The sequence below is a fragment of the Aulonocara stuartgranti genome, assembly GCF_965226115.1.
Source record: "Aulonocara stuartgranti genome assembly, chromosome: 9".
Lineage (NCBI taxonomy): Eukaryota > Metazoa > Chordata > Actinopteri > Cichliformes > Cichlidae > Aulonocara > Aulonocara stuartgranti.
This window is the reverse complement of record NC_138960.1, coordinates 21,890,318-21,908,149: the sequence shown is the minus strand read 5'-3', so window position 1 is coordinate 21,908,149 and position 17,832 is coordinate 21,890,318. Positions and strand designations below refer to the sequence as shown.

The 17,832-nt window shown below is 42.4% G+C and overlaps 1 protein-coding gene across 1 annotated transcript; it reads right to left on the bottom strand.

Annotated features, from left to right (window-relative positions):
• Positions 1–701: 701 nt before the first annotated feature.
• On the bottom strand, positions 702–16,967 carry LOC309714420 (uncharacterized protein). Its single transcript, XM_082546870.1, has 10 exons — positions 16,950–16,967; positions 8,374–16,405; positions 8,228–8,294; positions 7,027–7,084; positions 6,818–6,926; positions 6,522–6,653; positions 5,875–5,964; positions 2,752–2,895; positions 2,285–2,469; positions 702–2,170 (listed from the first exon to the last, which is right to left on the bottom strand). The coding sequence occupies exons 2-10, from the start codon at positions 16,402–16,404 to the stop codon at positions 2,002–2,004; spliced, it is 8,985 nt and encodes a 2,994-aa protein (XP_082402996.1). The 5' UTR covers position 16,405; positions 16,950–16,967; the 3' UTR covers positions 702–2,001.
• Positions 16,968–17,832: the final 865 nt, after the last annotated feature.

Below are 17,832 nucleotides of genomic sequence, written 5' to 3'. Positions count from 1 at the left end.
GTTTGTTAAGCTAAATGTCTGTTAAGAGGTCAGAGGAGAATGGCCAGACTGCTCTGAGCTGACAGGAAGGAAACAATAACTCAAACACTTATTACAAGCAAGTTATGCAGAAGAGCATCTCAGAAGGACTGCAGCGGCAGAAGACCACACTCTGGAAACTGACTATACAAACAGTCTAACCAAAATCAGAAAAAGGGTTTCTGGTCTTAGGAGTTTTCATTAGGATCAGAATTTGACATAAAAATAAAAGCATGGATCCACCCCGCCTTCCAGTAACATTTCAGGCTGCTGATGGTGTGAGGATGTGGGACTTTTAATAGCAACTGGGCATCACCGAATCACCACAGAATTGCTGCTGACCATGTCCATTTGACCACAGTGTTCCCATCTTCTCATGGCTGCTTCCATGTCACAAAATTCAAATGATCACAAACATATTTCTTGAACATGACTCTTAATCAAGAGCTTGCTGAATTAAAATGGACCAAAATCTCTGAGGAATGTCGTTGATTCTAAGCCACAAAGAATTGAGGCAAAAGACTGGTAAGATGTACCCAATAAAATGGCCAGCGAGTGTATACTGACCTCGTTATTTGAAACTCTTTTAATATCAGAAGCCATGACTATAACAGCATTTACATGACAGAAAATTAGGAAAAATCCATACAAGGTCAAAAGCAGCTAATCAGAAACACCAAAAATGTTTTACATTTTACTTTTATTTAAATAAATATTTACATAACAGCTTCGTATAAATCAAATGTCTTTTTCTTACACAACCACATCGTTCTAAAATCAACCGCTTTAACAAGGAGGAAGAAGAAAATAAGAGGTGGATTACGATGATACTGTTAATCTGAAGAGAGGCGGGTTAATCTAAACCCCTCATGTTGATCACTGAGCAAATATCCCTGTTTTCAATCATAAAGGCTGAACCTGGTTGATATTTACCTTCACTCAAACACCATTTAACACGTGACACTTAAGAACTTGCCCATCTTTCATTATAAATCTTGTTATACTATGCATAAATCTACATGATAATTTGATATACATTTTAATTCATTGTTACTAAGGAATAGGAAGATGATAATCTACACTATTGGAATAAAAAAACAAAGCCAGATGCTACTTAAGAAGAACATGTGGCTAAAAAAGTAAAGAAAATAAATCAACAACTTAAGTCACACATGATTCATTCAGGCACAAACAAAGCAAAAGACAGCCTTGGTGAAATTTAAAGACACCACTCATACAGTTTAGGCTATAACGCCTCGCTAAACGGTGTACAGTATATGGCTCGGCTTGAGGGAAAAAAAGTCAGGTAATGTGATCTCAGAAGATCGGAGCACACAAATAATGCCCAAGCTACAGTTCTAACCCACATCTCTCTAATCAAGGTGTCGAAATTGTTTCTGAAATACTACAATAAAAACATGACAGTGAAATCAAAGTGTAGGAAACACAGCTTAACCCCTCAAAAGAAATTGTGCAGTTGTGCCCTTCAGGGATTATCGACGTCGCTTAAACACATCTGGAGACAACGGCAGCTTAACACACTCCACTACAGGAAACGGGTGTAAAAATGACAAAAACCGACTGAGGAACAAACTTGCAAATAACCATTTGTTTAATGCAGCAGGTTGATGGTTACGCTTCACGAGGATTCAAAAGATAAAACAATAAAATGCTCTTTGTTTTCTATTGCTGTCAGGTCATGCATGTAAACTCTATTCTCCTAATAAAACCAATTGTTTACTTAAAAATGTATAAAGAAAATACTCTTTTTCTTCAAAATACTATGCGGGGAAGGATTAAAGGGTGAAATATCATGTTTCAACAACACCTCGTTGTTTTCATCCTGAGATTTGAACCAATGTGTAACCCCTCCGAGGAGGTTTTTCTTTTTAAAACACACGTGAAGATTCAGTGTTTGGTGAGGATGTCCCACTGGTCGGTGAGCGTCTCAGATGAAGCCATCGTTACGGTATCCGAAGACCGTCATACTGCTTGGGTTTTGGGTTGGTGCGAGCGTGTCCCGCTCACAAAGTTATAAACCAAAAACTGGGAAGTGCCAAAATAATGCGTGGCGAAGAGTTTCCCGTCGGGAGTGGGGTCGGAGAAGGCGATCTCATCTTTGCTCAGGTATGAACCGTATATGAAATTATTCCTGTGCAGAAAAACAAACAAATACGAGTTGCATTAATATGACTTTGATTGTGTGTGTGTGTGTGTGTGTGTGATGATGACGATGAAATGACTGGCGGTTTGCAGCCGTACTGACCGGAGGCACTCGAGCATGCGCGAAGCGATGCCCTGACGTCTCATCACGCTGACCACCCAGATGCGACTGATGCCGCAGATGGCAGGCTCTGGCGTTGTGGAGCAGCACCAAGCTCTCTGACGTTCAAACATCAACTTCTCTCCCTCCGAACCCTCTGGCATGGGCTCTTCAATCACCCTGTACCCCTGTGAGCATGCACAATCCTCAGTAAACGTCACAGAATAAACGGACACTTACTGATAGCAGCGGTCGAACATCTGTTTATTGTATTATATCCATTTGGTCTGTCTAAATGCTCAGATACCTTAAAACTGTTACATGAGGAAGAAAGAAAGATTAGAAACACAAAACGCAATATTTTAGTTCATATTTTAAGCTATTTTAAACATCTGTATCAGCCAAGAATTTCATTTATCCCAATTTTTACATGATGATCATTCACAAATGTGCTCATCATCATCTCTTACCTCTTGTATGTGCTCAGCTATGAGACACCCAGCCACTTTCTTGTCATTAGAGATAAAGAGGAAGGTTTTGGTCTTTGAGGGACACTTGGTCTCCACCTGCTGGAAGCCGAGGTCATTGTCCACCATCTCCCGGATCTCCTCAACCTGAGGAACAGATTATTGTACATCCAAGAATCAGTATGCTAATGCAGGGATGATAAATATTGGAGCATATCTAAGGATACAGTCCAAGTGAGACTTGAGCACTTTTTTTTTTTTTTTTCAAAGGCAGGGCAGACTTGGAGTATTGGTGTCACATTTACAAATGCAAGCTGAAAAACTGAGATACCCGGTTTTAAATTTCAGGAAAATATAACGAGCTAATCCAGATCCAGGCATTCTTGTGATGTGCTTTTCAGCCTTAGCAGAGGTTATGCAGTCTGTCTGCTCACATTTCAGCTGTTTACAGCTCTTTAAATTATTAAGTGCATAAGGGTGAATTCTCTGCTCAGACTCAGACAAACGCAGCAAAGTTGGCTGCTTACGTCACACAGAGACCCACAAACATGAATGAGCATTTTACTTGCTGAAGACAAAAACTGAGCGATGAAAGACCCTACAACAGTAAATAGCTTCAGTAAAAGCTTTGAGTTTCAGACCTTAGGCCCGAGCCACACAGGCCTAGAGACTGGCAAGGGATTCCCAGGTAACTGCTCGTTGCTAGCGGAAAAAAATTACCCAATCAGTTGGCGAGTTGTTGAAGGCTATTGCTGAATGAAATGCAAACACTCACCAAAAACTCACTAAAAAAGAAAAGAAAACATCCACCTTCAAAGCAAAGCCTTCACCCTTTAAAATATATTGGTTGCACCTCGACCCAACTAGAAAGAATGGCCCAGGACAGAAATCTCTTGAGATCTACCCGTGGCACCCCATACCCTGGGAGGGGTGGCGGGCAATAGTAGTAGTAGTAAATTACGACTTTTACTTTGAAGGGGAACATTCTCTGTTTCTGGTTTGTGTCCCACTTTCTCAAGTTTAACTTCAGCTTAGTGCTCAGTTATCAATTTGCAGGCAAGTCAACGTCTTCCTGTGTGATACTGCAAATGTTGGTATTGAACCAATACTAAGTAAATACAGAGCCAAAACTAGCGATACCAATACTGATACTATTAACTTAAAAAAGCAGCTTATGTAAGGAACAGCAATGTGTCGCGATTTATGAGTCGAATCATCACTAATTTATAAATTCTGAACACATTTTAATGGCCACTAAATTGCTGTGATTTTTACTTTCCAAAGTACAAGCCACTTAGTAATACACACCTTTCAGTTTTTCATGCATTTTGAAACAGTTTGGTGTTTTTTTAGAAATGTAGAATTTAAATGCCTTCTGTTCTTTAAATGTGCTATAGGCTAGGGATGGGTATCGAAAACCGGTTCTTGTTGAGAACCGGTTCCACTGTTTCAATTCCTTGCAATTTTTTGCCATTTTTGCAAACGATTCCCTTATCGATTCCAGTCGCCCCAAATGACGTCACCACATTGCGGAGTGTCATTTACCTGGCAGGAAACATGGCGGCTCAAACGCTAAAAAGTTTGGTTATACTTTACGAGAACGGATTACAACAGGGCGCCTTGCAATACTTGCAAAGTAGATATTTCATTTAAGGGAGGAAACACTACGAATATGCAAAAGCATTTGCTCACAAAACACGTGATGACCTTAAATGAATGTCATGTTTTTAATTCCGCTCCGGACTCGTGAATCTCAACCCAGCAGCAGCGGTAACGTTTGCACGTCCTCTCCCTTTAATGCAGCAGGTAAATCATCAACTAACAGTGCATATTATGTTAGCGCGATCTGCCTTATTACAAAACCTGCCATTACTGTGCATTTAGGTGACCATGATGAGAGAGACAGAGTCTGGCTGGCTCAGATGCTGGCAGTTCTCGCTGCAGTCTGCCGGTAGCGTCTCCTTTCAGGCCAGGATAGACGAATGTCACCGAGCAGTGACTAAGTTTGTGGTAAAAGGCTTGCACCCATTTGCCACAGCAGATGCCCCCGATTTTCGGTAAGTGAATGTGTTTAATTGTAGGCAGGGACATTACTGGATATTCTTGTGTAATTGTTACAGAATAATTTATGTTATACTTTGTTATTGCTACAGAAGAATATTTATTTTATTATTTTACATTTACAACTTTTTTTCATGGGGACCCTGTGACACCCCATTGAAGAGCCATAGGCTGGATCTCTTAAGACCTCACTGTTGGGTTTGTAAGGCCATGCTACTCCTAAATTTCTATCTTGTTCAAAGAGAAGATATAAAACAAAGTTCTAAGCTAATCGACCTTAGTCGATTAGCTTAGAACTTTGTCTGAAACTCCTTTTTAAAAAAAAGAATCGATAAAGAATCGAATCGTTAAACAGAATCGAAAATGGAATCGGAATCGTGTAAATCTTGTCAATACCCATCCCTACTATAGGCTATAAATAAAATTTTAGTGCATGCTTGAGGTTTGTGTTTTTTCCATTTCCCCCAAAAATAATTTAACGCAATGCAGTGTGACACATACTGAACTTAGAGAGTGGAAACAAAATATCGATCATATCGTGCTAGTATCGATCTGATACCAATACCAGTGTTGGGATCGACACTATCAACACATTTGGATTGACCTGCCCACCTCTAGTGATCATGGGAATCTACTAGCAAGCAAAGCAATTGCAAGATTTTTGGTGCAGTACCTTCTTTGCAACACAAAGCAACCACTTGGCAACATGTCAGGGAATACACATTTTTCCCTAGTGGAGAAAAGTACCTATTGTTACCTTTTGCTAGGCCCGTGTGACTGCTACCTCAGACAGTCACTCCCTGCAAAGGATTCTCAAAAGAGTATTTTATTTAAATGTATTTATACTTATTATTCTGTTACACTTGAGGAGGTTGTTGCAACCTGTAGAATTACAGCAGTCTGTAATTCAACTGCATGCTGGCTATTTCATGTTAACTCGGTGGCAGTAAAAGACGGAGCCAAAAAATATAAAAACTGGGAACTTCTTGTTTTGGGGACCTAACTATCAATCCAGACATATAAGCCCTGAAGAGTTCACGCTAGCAAACGCTGGTGTAAACATACCTTCTTCAGAGCATATTTGGGATCATCTGGCAGGACGAGAATGATCTTGCCATCTGGAAACTCAGACAAAATCCTCTCCTTTTTCCAACCCTGACAAAAAAAAGGAAAGCAAAAAGAATAGAAAATATTTAATTATGTCATCTAAATGTCCTAAGTAGGTATTAATCCATTTTCTATATGCAGTCACTCCCAATCTTGGACAATTTTGGCAAATAGGCGCAAAACATTCCAGGTAATAAATCTTCTTATAAGCCGACAGAATCATTTGACGTAAACCAAATAAAATTACATTTTCAATTTAACTTTATTTACTGTCTCTTCTGCCACCAGAAAAGTCAGTAAGAATAAATCACACTTGAACTGAATAAACAAAGAGCTATGCTGACCTACTTTTCTAGAGGTGGGAAGTTAGAAAATGTCCAACGGGCAATCCTAAGGAGGAATCTTATCAAATACCTGCAGTCTTGCTCACTGTAGTGCAGCATAGAGTGGAAGACGAGGGTCAAGACTCCCTTTATCAAGAATCCTCAGTTGTCCCTGCACTGCATTGTATATTTTTTGTAAACCATATCTATAAATTTGTTGGCATTTATTGCTCTGATCCAGGGAGTCAGTTTAACAGGCATAGGCATGTGACTTTCCCTCACCACATATTTGACGGCGCTGATGAACTGGTTGTGAAACAGCAAATGCTGAGATTCATCCTCGGGGTTGGCAGCAGAGTAGAGCATCCCACACACACTGCAGGCCACTGCTCCAAAATGCTTCTGTCCTGCATCCTGCGAGAACAAAGCAAAGCAATAAGCTCACTCTCAAGAATTCAATTTCACTTAGTTTTCCAGAGTGACAGAACACAGAAAGAACCCAACTTATGATCCATGTTTTCCATTGCAAAAGCGCAGGATTTAAAATGAGGTCAGAGGAAACTATCTCGTTCACTCACAATAACTGTTTGGGTGCCATCTTTGTCAGCCTCCTTTAGCTTCTTGACTTCTTTTTGCAGGCAAGCTTCGAAGAGAGGAGCCCCGCCATCCTGTGGCTTCACAGCTTTGCTGCGATTCAAAAACACATCGGGTTACTGAAGGTTTCAACCGCTAAGAAGCAAAAAAACCAAAATAAAACATGTCAAACAACTTTAGAAAAGCTTCTTACTCTTGACAAGGCTTTCCTGGTGTCTGCTCTGCTTCCTTCAAGCTTTCTGCTTTACTCTCTGGAGAAAGATCAACGTATAAAATAAAGGATTTTACACAGCAACATAATTATACACACATTTAAGAAGGTTGTTGACAAAATACAATAAAAATAAAAAAAACTTAAAATATAAATTCCTAATTTACTTAAACAACATATTGAGAGTAAAATAAGTAAATAAATAACATTTAGCGCTGATCTTGGAAAAGTTAATGCTTTGAAACATTAGTCAAAGATCCAAGACTGGACTTATATGACAACATGTGCTGCACTCGCGGTTAACTGATGAAAGAAGCTGAAATCTGAGGTGGACATAGTTTTATTGCCGTTTTTACCCTTTAAAGGAACGTGACCTTGTGGGTAACCTGTTCAGGTCCAGTGTTCGGCGATGTGAGACATAACACTACCAGCACAAAGCTGCAGACGCAACTAAGTGCACGCTGACAGGGGTGCTTACCTTAATGTAATCAGTATTTAGAGGCCTGAATTTCAACCTAACAGCTATCCAAACACTGCATGTTGTGTTTGCTGTCCTATAAGCAGGCAGATAAGAACCACGTTTATGCAACAGTGTCGGCCTGCCAGGAAGAATAAGCTGGTTAAAGATGAGAGATGTGAATTTCACTTTTTTAAAACATTTCTATGCATTTATTTTGATTAAGGTGAAGTAAGAAACAACCTAAAAGAGCAGGATTTAAAATGTGTGTTGCTTGCCTCATTATTTTGATAAATTATTCTAGTCTATGGCCTAATTCAAATCTGAATGATAAAAATTAACTTTTTTTTCTCATAAAAAATTGTGGATCGTACACTGGTAGTGCAGCCCTCTACCATAACTGAAAATACAGACTCTCTGGATGCTTGATCCAGATTAACTGGAGGTATTTTCAAGAAACCAAGATGATCCCTCCCAACTTTTCTTTTTTCCATTTCACATGTATTTGTGAAGCTTATGTTTTCTATTTTTCCTCAAAATAATAAAGAGTCTGAATCTGAATTAATCACGTCTACGTTGGGACACTTCTGGTAGCACTTTCAGGCAAACCTCTCCATGACTTTTTGAGTAATCCTGCTAGCAGACACTGGCACAGACAGGTAGACAATCTGGACGAGCTGATGGAGGTAAATCTGAGTCAGGATTGCAATTAATATACACAGATACCTGTAAGCTTGTCAGACACTTTGGCGCTCTCTTCAGGTGGAGCTGATGAAAGTGGATGAGCTGCATTCTGTGTATGAAAGAAAAAAGGTAAGTAACATGTACAGCGCCTGTGACACTGATCATAGAATAATTTATTTCTGACTTACCTTGCACTTGTCGTTTTCTTTACATGCGGGATCTGTGGGTCTCTGAGGCACTGAAATTGCACCAGCCTTAGAGGCAGCAGGCTTCATCCCAGATGTGGCTGCAACAGCAGGCCGAGCTGCAGGTGAAGCAGATGGTTTCAGCTGTGTTAGATTTGCATCGGCACCTGCAGTCTTCAGCTGAGGTGAAACAGAAGCTGCAGGCTTGGACTGAGCTGGAGCTGAAACAACTTTAGACTGAGTTGCAGTCGGGACTGGAGACTTTAACGGAGCATTCGCTGAAGAAGCAAGTTTGGATGAAGCTGCAGTTGCAGCTGTGGCCTTAGACTGTGTTGCTGGTGCAACAGCTGGGTTTAACTGTGCGGGCTTTAACTGAGCTGGAGCTGCAACAGAGGGCTTTGACTGACCTGAGATCTGCCCAGCAGGCTTGGTCTGAGCTTTGAGTTTTGCCTGGTTGGCAAGTTGCGCTGTGAGCGTGGGCTTTGATAGTAGAGTGGGTTTAGGCTGAGCCGAAGGGTTTGACTGGAGGCCGGGTGGTTTCGGCTTTGCTGGTAATGGGTCATCATCCAGCTCAAAATCGTCAGGAGAATATTTCGGCCTGGGTCTGTATGGCTTGTACTCAACTTCCATTTTCAGTTTCTGAGCATTAAGTCCGTTGGGCATGGGAGGTGGTATTGCTGGGAGGGTTCTCTTGGTTCCTGATCTTGTGACTTTTGGCGCGGGCTCTGGAGTAGCTGCTGCTTTAGTAGTCTGAGCCTTGCTTTGCCGTGTAGTTCTACGGTTTTCAGTACTAGGAGGCTCCGTTTTAGAGGCTTCAGGTTTGCCAGTTTCAGTTTTAGGGGGTTCAGTTTTAGGAGTTTCAGTTATCGTTGGTTGTTTTTTGGAGGTTTCAGCTTTAGTGGGTTCAGTTTTAGTGGGTTCAGTTTTAGATGGTTCAGTTTTAGCCAGCTCAGCCTTAGGCTCATTCTTGGGAGCTTCTGCCTTCAGTGTAGCAGGTTTGCTAGATGCAGAAGGACTCAGTTGGGAGGTTGCTGGACTGGCTGCAGGTTGAGGAGGTGGTGTGGTAACAGGGCTCACTGGAAAAAGAGAGGCAGCAGAAAAAGGTGCCTGCCAATCCATGTCTGAGAACATCTGATTTGCTTGGTCAGACTTTAGTTTCTTCACACGTGCCCACGACATTTTCTCTCTCTGCAGCTCGACCTGTCTGAGTCTTTGATATCGAGTCAGCTTCTTTTTCTCGTGGACTTTCAGCGGCACTGAAATCTGCGTGATGAAGAAACGTCTCTTTGGAGGCTCGGCGGAAGGCTGAGTTTCAGCTGAATCAGCCGTTGAGGGCTGGGCTGGGGGGGCCTCAGGAGCAGGGGTCACCGAAGGAGGGGCGCATCCCTCTGGTCCAGCAGGAGTTGGGACATTAACCGTGTTGGCATCTTGCGTGTTAACAGGCGGGCGTTCCTTCTTGCTGGCTTCACTCTTGGCTGCTGCTGCTGCCGCTTGTTTTTCTTCTTCTATCCTCTTCAGCAGCATGCTGTCTGTGGCAATGTCCTCTGCGATCTCCTGACACAGGGCTAAGAGATTCAGCTGCTGCCTATTTGCACTTCTCTTAGCTGCCGCAGCCTTCTGCTCAGCCAGAGCTGCGAGGCGAGCTTTGGTTCTCGCTTGCGTGTTCATTTCTTGTTTCTTGGGTTTTTCTGGCTCTTGAGCTTTCTTTTCCTCTTCGGTCTTTTCAGCTGTGCTGTTTTGCTTCATGTCAGGCCCACTAGTGTTACATATGTACTTCTCATTCACCTTTTCCTCAGGCAGGCCTGCCTCGGCTGTTTCTTGTGGCTTTTCTACTACTGCAATGTCACTGTCTTCATCATTCTCTTCCTCCACCACTATAATCTCATGTCCGATCTCGATGTCCTCTAGAATCTGCACTTCTTGTATGTCCAGGTTATCTTGAGCATCCTCTATCACCACTACATTAATGTCTTCAATCAGGCTTTGGGGTTCAGAGTCATGGGAGGTATTCATGTCCACCATGTGAGATGACTGGTGGTCAGAAGGCTGAATAACCTGAACGTCTTCCTCCACAGGTGAAATGTTTGTCTCCTGCTCTGCTACCTCCCCTGAACTAGCCGCCGCTTCAGTAAACACAGTTTGCTCGGAACCATTTAAAGTCCTCTCACTCTCCGCCTTCTCCTCCATCGACTCACTTTCTGGATTCACCTGCTCTGAAAGAGAGGCCGCCAGACCTGATTCGGTTGCAGCTTGAGTGACGATATCAAAGTGAATTTCACTCTGTGGGACTGGCTCTAAAATCACATATTCCTCAGATGCACCACCTGGTACCTCAAATTCAGTGGAGGATGTAGTCGTTGTTGGTGGAGTTGTTGTTGTTACCGTGACGCCCGCAGCTTCCTGAACGCCAGCATCGTGCTGCACCTGCTCAGAAAACTCAGTGGCTCTGATGCACTCTGAAATGCCATTTCCTTCACTTTTCACTGTCATTTCACTCTTCACTTCTGCAGCATCTCCTGACCCTCCATCTGCCACGCTCATGTCACTGCCAGAACTGATCGGTGCAACTTCTTTCACATCCACGGTAGCGTTAATCTGCTCCAACTGTGCTGGCTGCGCTTGTACTTCCATTTCAACCCCTGCCTGGCTGTCTGGGACACAAATTTCCTCCTTAGCAACTTCATTTACCAGCTGCATGCCACCAATTTCTCTGTTGTCTTCATTACTGGAAAAGTTTGTTTCCATCTGTTGAGCCTCTGTGCATTGTATATCTAATATAGAAACGGCATCGTGCTTCTCTGCTGCCGCTGCAGACACATCACGATCATCATTACTCTCTGGGCTACTAATGGGCTCGTACACTATCTGGTTTTCATGGGGCCCGACCGCTGACTGATTAACCATCTCAATCTGCTCCTCAGAAGGCTGAATTACGACATTGTTGTTGTCGGTTTGCCCACAAACAAAAAGCATTACTTCGCTGCTATCCGCTCCTCCTCCTTCAATGTTACCAACAGATCCGTCAGCCTTGACCTCATTAAACATTTGGCTCCCCGTTTCCTCTTCTAACACTGAAGCTTCCCTTTCTGTTGATTCACTTGTTATATCCACGTCAGCACGAGGCCCTCTCTGTTTCTGAATTTCTAATAAGGCTGTAGTGTCTTCATTTATTTCCTCAGTAACATTACTTTGCTGTTTTGTTAGATAAGGACTCCCTTCTGCAGTAGTTTCTAAAATGTTAACACATTCAGAAGCAGGCTCTTCCTCATTTCTAGTCTCACAGCGTGCAGACATAAGATCTTCCTGAACGTCACCGACCTCCTGATTTCCATCGTTGTGTACTTCAACGTCAGATCTTTCTTCTCCTGATTCTGTTGTCTGCACTTCCATTTCTCCTTGATTCTCAACAGCGCTTAAGCTTTCCTCGTTAACCTCGACATCCTTTTCCTCGCACTCTGTCCCGGTCAAATCTTTTTCCACTTCAGTGTCTGTAGTGAGTTCGCTGACCTCTTGACCTCTCTGATTTTGTTTATTTGTCAGATAAGTAATCTTCTCTGGTGCTTCTACTGTCTGTATTTCCATTTCTCCTGGACTCTCAGTAACACTGACACATTCAGCATCGACCTTGTCATCCTTTTCTTCAGTATTAATGAAATCTTTACCTGCCTCAGTGTCTGTTTTGAGCTCAGTGGTCTCCCGATCTTTCTTACTTTGTGTTTCTGGCACATTCTTTAGATCAGAAACCTCCTCCGGTGTTTCTGTTGTCTGCACTTCCACTTTTCTTTGACTCTCAGCAGCAATGACACAGTCGGCCTTAACCTTATCATCCTCCTCTTCACTCAGAGCATTAATAAAGTCTTTCTCTACTGTAGTGTTTATAGTCAGTTCACTGACCTCCTGACCTTTCTGGCTTGGGTTATTTGTTGGCTCAGATGTCTCCTTTGGTGCTTCTGTTGCCTCCATTTCCACCTGACTCTCAGCAGCAGTGACACAATGTGCTTTGTTGGGGTGATTTGTGGGATTCCTTAATCCTTTGTGGACTTCTTTAGATATGTCTCCCGTAGGTTCAGCGGCTTCCTGTATCTCCTGGCTGTGTGCTGAAATAGAAATATCTGCTATTAATGTATCCTGCTTTTTGTTTTCATTCTCTGCACCAGTAACAGGCTCTGTATGTACGTCTGTGCTCCGTTCACAGACATCTTTGCTCGTCTGATTTTGTATTTCCGCTGCAGGTGTGCTAGAAATCTCCTCTGATGCAGCTGCAGACTCCATGTCGACTTCATTTAGGCTGTTCTCACTTTGTATTTCCACTGAAATCTCTTGTGTCGATTTAGCCTGCTCTTCCATTTCAATTTCTCTCTCTGGGACAGCGACGGGCTGCGTATATGAATCTTCTGTGTGTTCACTGACATCCTGACTCTTCTGCTTATGCGTTTCTGCTGCTGGTGGGATACAAAGCTCTTCTGATGTTGTTGTGGTCTCCATCTCCACTTCAGATAGACTTTTGCCGCATTGTACTTCCACTGAAATCTCTGCCTCTGATATCGATGGAGCCTGTTTTTCCATTCCATTTTCATTCTCCGAGACACTGATGGGCTGCATGAGTATGTCTGTGTTATGTTCAATGACATCCTGGCCCTTTATTTCCAATGCAGGTATGCTAGCAACCTCCTCTGGTGTTTTCTGCTCCGCATCCACTTCATTTTGACTTTGCACCAGCTGGATTTCCACTGAGGTGGATTCTTTAGGGGAGTCTGGTGTTGATGTCACTGACTGTGAATGTACATCTGTGCTATATTCTGTGATAACCTTGCTTATCTGACTTTGGATTTCCACTGCAGGTATCTTAGAAACCTCCTCTGAAGGTGCTGCAGACTCCATACCCACTTCACTCTGAATTTTCTCACTTTGTGCTTCCACTGAAGGGACCACTTCGGAAATCTCTGGTGTGGTTTTAGCCTTTTCTTCTTTTTTGTTTTCATTTTCTGCAACAGTCACAGAGTCGATCTGCATGCCTGCACCATCTTCACAGACATCCTGACTCGTCTGGGTTTCTGTTTCCACTGCAGATGTGTCAGAAACCTCCTCTGATGTTGTTGCAGTTTCCATCTCAACTTCATTTTGACTTTTCTCACTCTGTAATTCCATCATAGAGGCATGTCCGGTAAATTCTATTGGCGATTTAGGCTGATCTTCTGTTTTGTTTTCGTTCTTAGGGACAGTCACAGACTCTGTATAAACTGTGTCTGTAATATGTGCACCAACATCCTGATTCTCCTGGTTTTGTATTTGCGCTGCAGGTATGTTAGAAACCTCCTCTGATGTTGCTGCAGACTCCATCTCCACTACTTCTGGACTTTTCTCACTGTGCACTTCCACTGAATGAGCTGCTTCAGAAATCTCTGGAGTTAGTGTCACACATTTATCTTCATTCTGCACAGTTTGGAAATTTTCAATCATTGAGTCTTCTGTAATCTCTTTAGGGATGTCGTCTGTATTGCATTCATTGATTTCATGATTTTTGTGACTTTGTATTCCTGCTCCAGGTGCAATGTCAGAACTCGTCCCCAATGTGGTCTGTAGCTCCACTTCTGTTTGACTTCTCTGGATTTCCACTGAAGCGGATGGATATGAAACCTCCATTGTTAATTTTGTCTGCATTTCCACAGATTGCACATTTTCAACAATTTGATCCATGTGTGATTCAGCTGTGGTAGATTCACTGTCCACCTGGCTCATCTGATGCGTTTGCTCAATGTTACAGATCTCCACTGATGTGGTTTCAGCCTCTACATCGTCTGGTGTTTCCATTCGTTTTTCCACAGCAGCAACACATTCAGCTTCTTTGCTGCTCTCATAGTTTGCAGTCCTCAGATCTTCCTGAACTTTGTCACTCGTGGCTTCGCCGTCTGGCCTCTCCTGGTTTTGTACTTCCACTTTAGCTGCTGGATTACTAACCTCCAAAGCTGATAAGCTCTGTGTTTGTATTTTCTCTTGGCTCTCAGACCCATCAGCACATTCAAAGATTTTAATGTTGTCAGATTTATCATCCATAACATGAACCTCTGTGGATTCGGCTGTAGTAGCGTTGCAGATTTCCTGGGTCTCAAGAATTTGCACTTCTGTATTAGAAACTTCTGAAATCACTATGTTCTGTGTTTCTATTTTAGTTTCAGTCTCAGCTCCACTACTATGTCCAAAGCTCACAGAGTGTTTGTCTTCCATAATTCTACAGTTTTCTCCCACATGATCCTCATGAAAGTTTGTAGATATGTCTGCAATAGGTTCAGGAGCATCCTGTTTTTCCTGTCTTTGTATTTCCACTACAGAAATCTCCTCTGATGCTGCTGCAGTCAGTATATCCATGTTGATCTGGCTGCTTGCTGCAGTGACACAAATCATGCTCGTGTCTCCTTCTGTGCTCTCAGAATCTTCTTTAACTCCATCATCAGGCTTTTCTGCAGTGTTGTCAAAAAGTCTGTGGTTCTCCTGATTTTGCAGATCTACGCTAGGTGCTATCTGACCGTCTGGAACTGTAAAACATTCGGAAATCACTTCTCTTTGAACAGCCTCGCAATCAGGAGTCAATATTTCAGTGCAGCTGTCAGTTATCACACAGTCATGGCTCAGTTGTCTCTCAACCAAACCTCCAGGACAAGAGACGACCTGAGTCAACTGGAAGTCAGCTTCTTTTCCATCGCTTTCTTGAAGATCTTCCTCAGACCTTATGACCATTGTTTCCACATCAACACACGTGTCGGTAACTGCAATTGGCACGTCATCCTGCGTGTCTACAAGATTTGATTCCCCGTCGGAAGTAGCGAGAGCTCTGACAATGTCTGCTTGAGTCTCATTCTCTGGAATACCACTTTCCACAAGCAGCTGTTCTGATGCAGAGTTGAATTCGTTACTAAGGGCTGCAGATATGGTGGCAGATTCAGTTGATCCCTTAGCTGTACACTGAACACTCAATTTATTCTCTCCAGAAACAAACTGTGTGGTTTCATTTGTTTTAGTTTCAGTTCTCAGACTCTCTGACATGCAAGACTGTTTTTCATCTTTACACTTTGGATCCACCTCTCCAGCAGCCAAACTTAGTGTTTCCATTGATGATGGTAGTGTTTTATCATCTAAATCCTTTTGAACGAACTCTTCCTCATCCTTCTTTTCAGCCTCGGATATGAGATGGTCTGAAATGTCTCTTGATGATGCTGGTGTTTCATTATCTACACCCTTTTGGCTTTCTACATTTTGTAATTCTTTATGTTTACTTTCATTAGCTGAAGACTCAAATTTGGTGTCTGTTACAGAGACCGTAGTTTCCTTTGACACCTCCTGTGGTGCAATAGCTGATATTTGTGGTCTCTCTTGCTCAGTAAAAGATTCTGCAGATTCTTTTTTAATGTTCTCATTTGCCTCATCTGTAGTTTCAAGACATGGTGAATCTGTGAATATACCATAATTGTGGTCCATCTGTATGGGGTCCTTGGGTGGAGAAGATAAACCTTGACTCGTATCCTCGGAGACAGAAGGAGACTCTTCCGTCTTTCGCTTGGCTTTGACTCGATTTGAGTATTTTCTGATGCAGCGGGCCTTGTCTTCATCATCCCTTTCTCTGAAGAAGTCAGCCTTACTACCATCACTAATCAAGTCGTCAGAGTCCATGGAGGCAGTTCGCTTCAGGGAGGTTTTGGAGTTCGCTTTCGGTGAGGGAGCTTCTCCACAGGAGGCACTTGTGGCTTTCTGGAGCTTGGCTTTTTTGACAGGTGGGTCAGGGGAAGTTTTGCTGGAATCCTTCAGAGGCGAGCTCTGTTTGGGGGACTTGGCTAGTTTATGTCCCCCTTCCGGTGAAGCACAGAGTTTTTTCTTAGTCCGTGGGGCTGCTGTCTTTTCTTTCATATTTCCTGTGTTGTTATGTGACTGATTATTGGCGGCTGGTACAGTTTTGGATGGCGCAGCCTCTCCGTCCTCATCCAACTTCCTTATCTTGGACTGCGAGTCTGGAGGAGCCGATCCTCTCTTTGAGGCCGGCATTCTGCAAAATATTTCACAAAAACATGATAAAGCTGAGGCGAGGACTTACAAGGAAAATAATCCTGTAGTTACAAAGTAATTCACTTTTTTTTCCAGCATCATGGATTTTCTCAGTAAAATGGGAACACCTCCTTTCTTGGAAATGATAAGCAATGATAAGGTAATTATAAGCAAATCCATCAACTATTACCTATTTCTTCCACAAGCAACAAAGCTGGCTAACGTTTGACATAAACAGTGATAAATCGTAAACTAGGAGGCTAACGAGTCACACAATGTACGATCTACTTTCACGCACTAATTCCCCATCTACGCGCCTTATTTCATTAGCTGTCTGGCAGCCAGCAGGTTTTACTGTCACTCGGAGTTCATCAGACACTCAGAAATGGTCAGTTAGCTAGCTGAGCGTGGCTAGCGTGCTAGCTGGAAGTCCACAGTGATGGAAGCTAACAGCTAACAGCTAGCAGCAGCAGCAGCCAACTCGCAACAAATGAGCGAACCGAGCCTCGCTGCTCCAAATCAGCCTAAAGAGCGGCGGGACACACCGAACACAGCCCCCACACAGTAGTCCTCACGATACTAAAGTCAGCGAACAGGTAAAGCACGGCATTCGTCCATGAAACTCACTTTGATGTTTTCTTTTTCAACAACAGCTGTTTTTTTCTTTTTTTTTCCGTGAATAAAAATTAACTGTACTTCCGGAGGGAAACGGCGGATATGACGTAGAAGCACTCATTGCGCCCGCAAAATCGAGATTTGTAGTTTTTGAAGAGGAAAATTTAATCACCCAATTCAGTCACAGCTTTAAAACGGTTTCTACTGATACTGATAATTACAGTCTAATTATTATTATTATTATTATTATTTACCGAACGTACACACAACATAAATAATGACTCAAGTGCACACATATATATTTACATATATATATTTATACTGTTTACACTGTATTTGAAACTCTATTTTTGTGTTTTGCGAATATTCTTTTCGTTGGACTGAACGGGAGAGCATAATGGGAGAGCATATTCTGATGCTTGTTCAGAAATTCTTATAATGAATGATGATTTAAAAAATCTCTACTGTGGCATATAATTTCTTGAAATACTTATTTAATTCTAATGATCATTTAAATGAGACTGGATACTAAGGAAGAAGAAAGGGACTTGTATCAATTCGAAAGGATGTGCAGCATGTTCGTGTTATTAAGGACAGAAATGGAAATATACAAACATATGAAGAAAGTGTGCAGAGAAGTAGGAAGTATTACTTTGAGGAGCTAATGAAGGAAGAAAATCAAAGAGAGAGAAGAATGGCTTGAGGACAGTTTGTGAAACAGGAAGTGCAGAAGATTAGTAGGGAGGAAGTTAGGACAGCTGAGAGGATGAAAAGTGGAAAGGCAGTTGGTCCAGATGACAAACCTGTGGCGGT

What these genes read in the sequence shown, in the direction of transcription:
- LOC309714420 (XM_082546870.1), bottom strand. Translation starts at nt 16,404, where the DNA reads ATGCCGGCCTCAAAGAGAGGATCGGCTCCTCCAGACTCGCAGTCCAAG. An exon ending in AAGAAAACGACAAGTGCAAG is followed by an intron (nt 8,295 to 8,373) that starts GTAAGTCAGAAA and finishes TTTCATACACAG; the next exon opens with AATGCAGCTCATCCACTTTC. An exon ending in CCAGGAAAGCCTTGTCAAGA is followed by an intron (nt 6,927 to 7,026) that starts GTAAGAAGCTTT and finishes TTTGAATCGCAG; the next exon opens with CAAAGCTGTGAAGCCACAGG.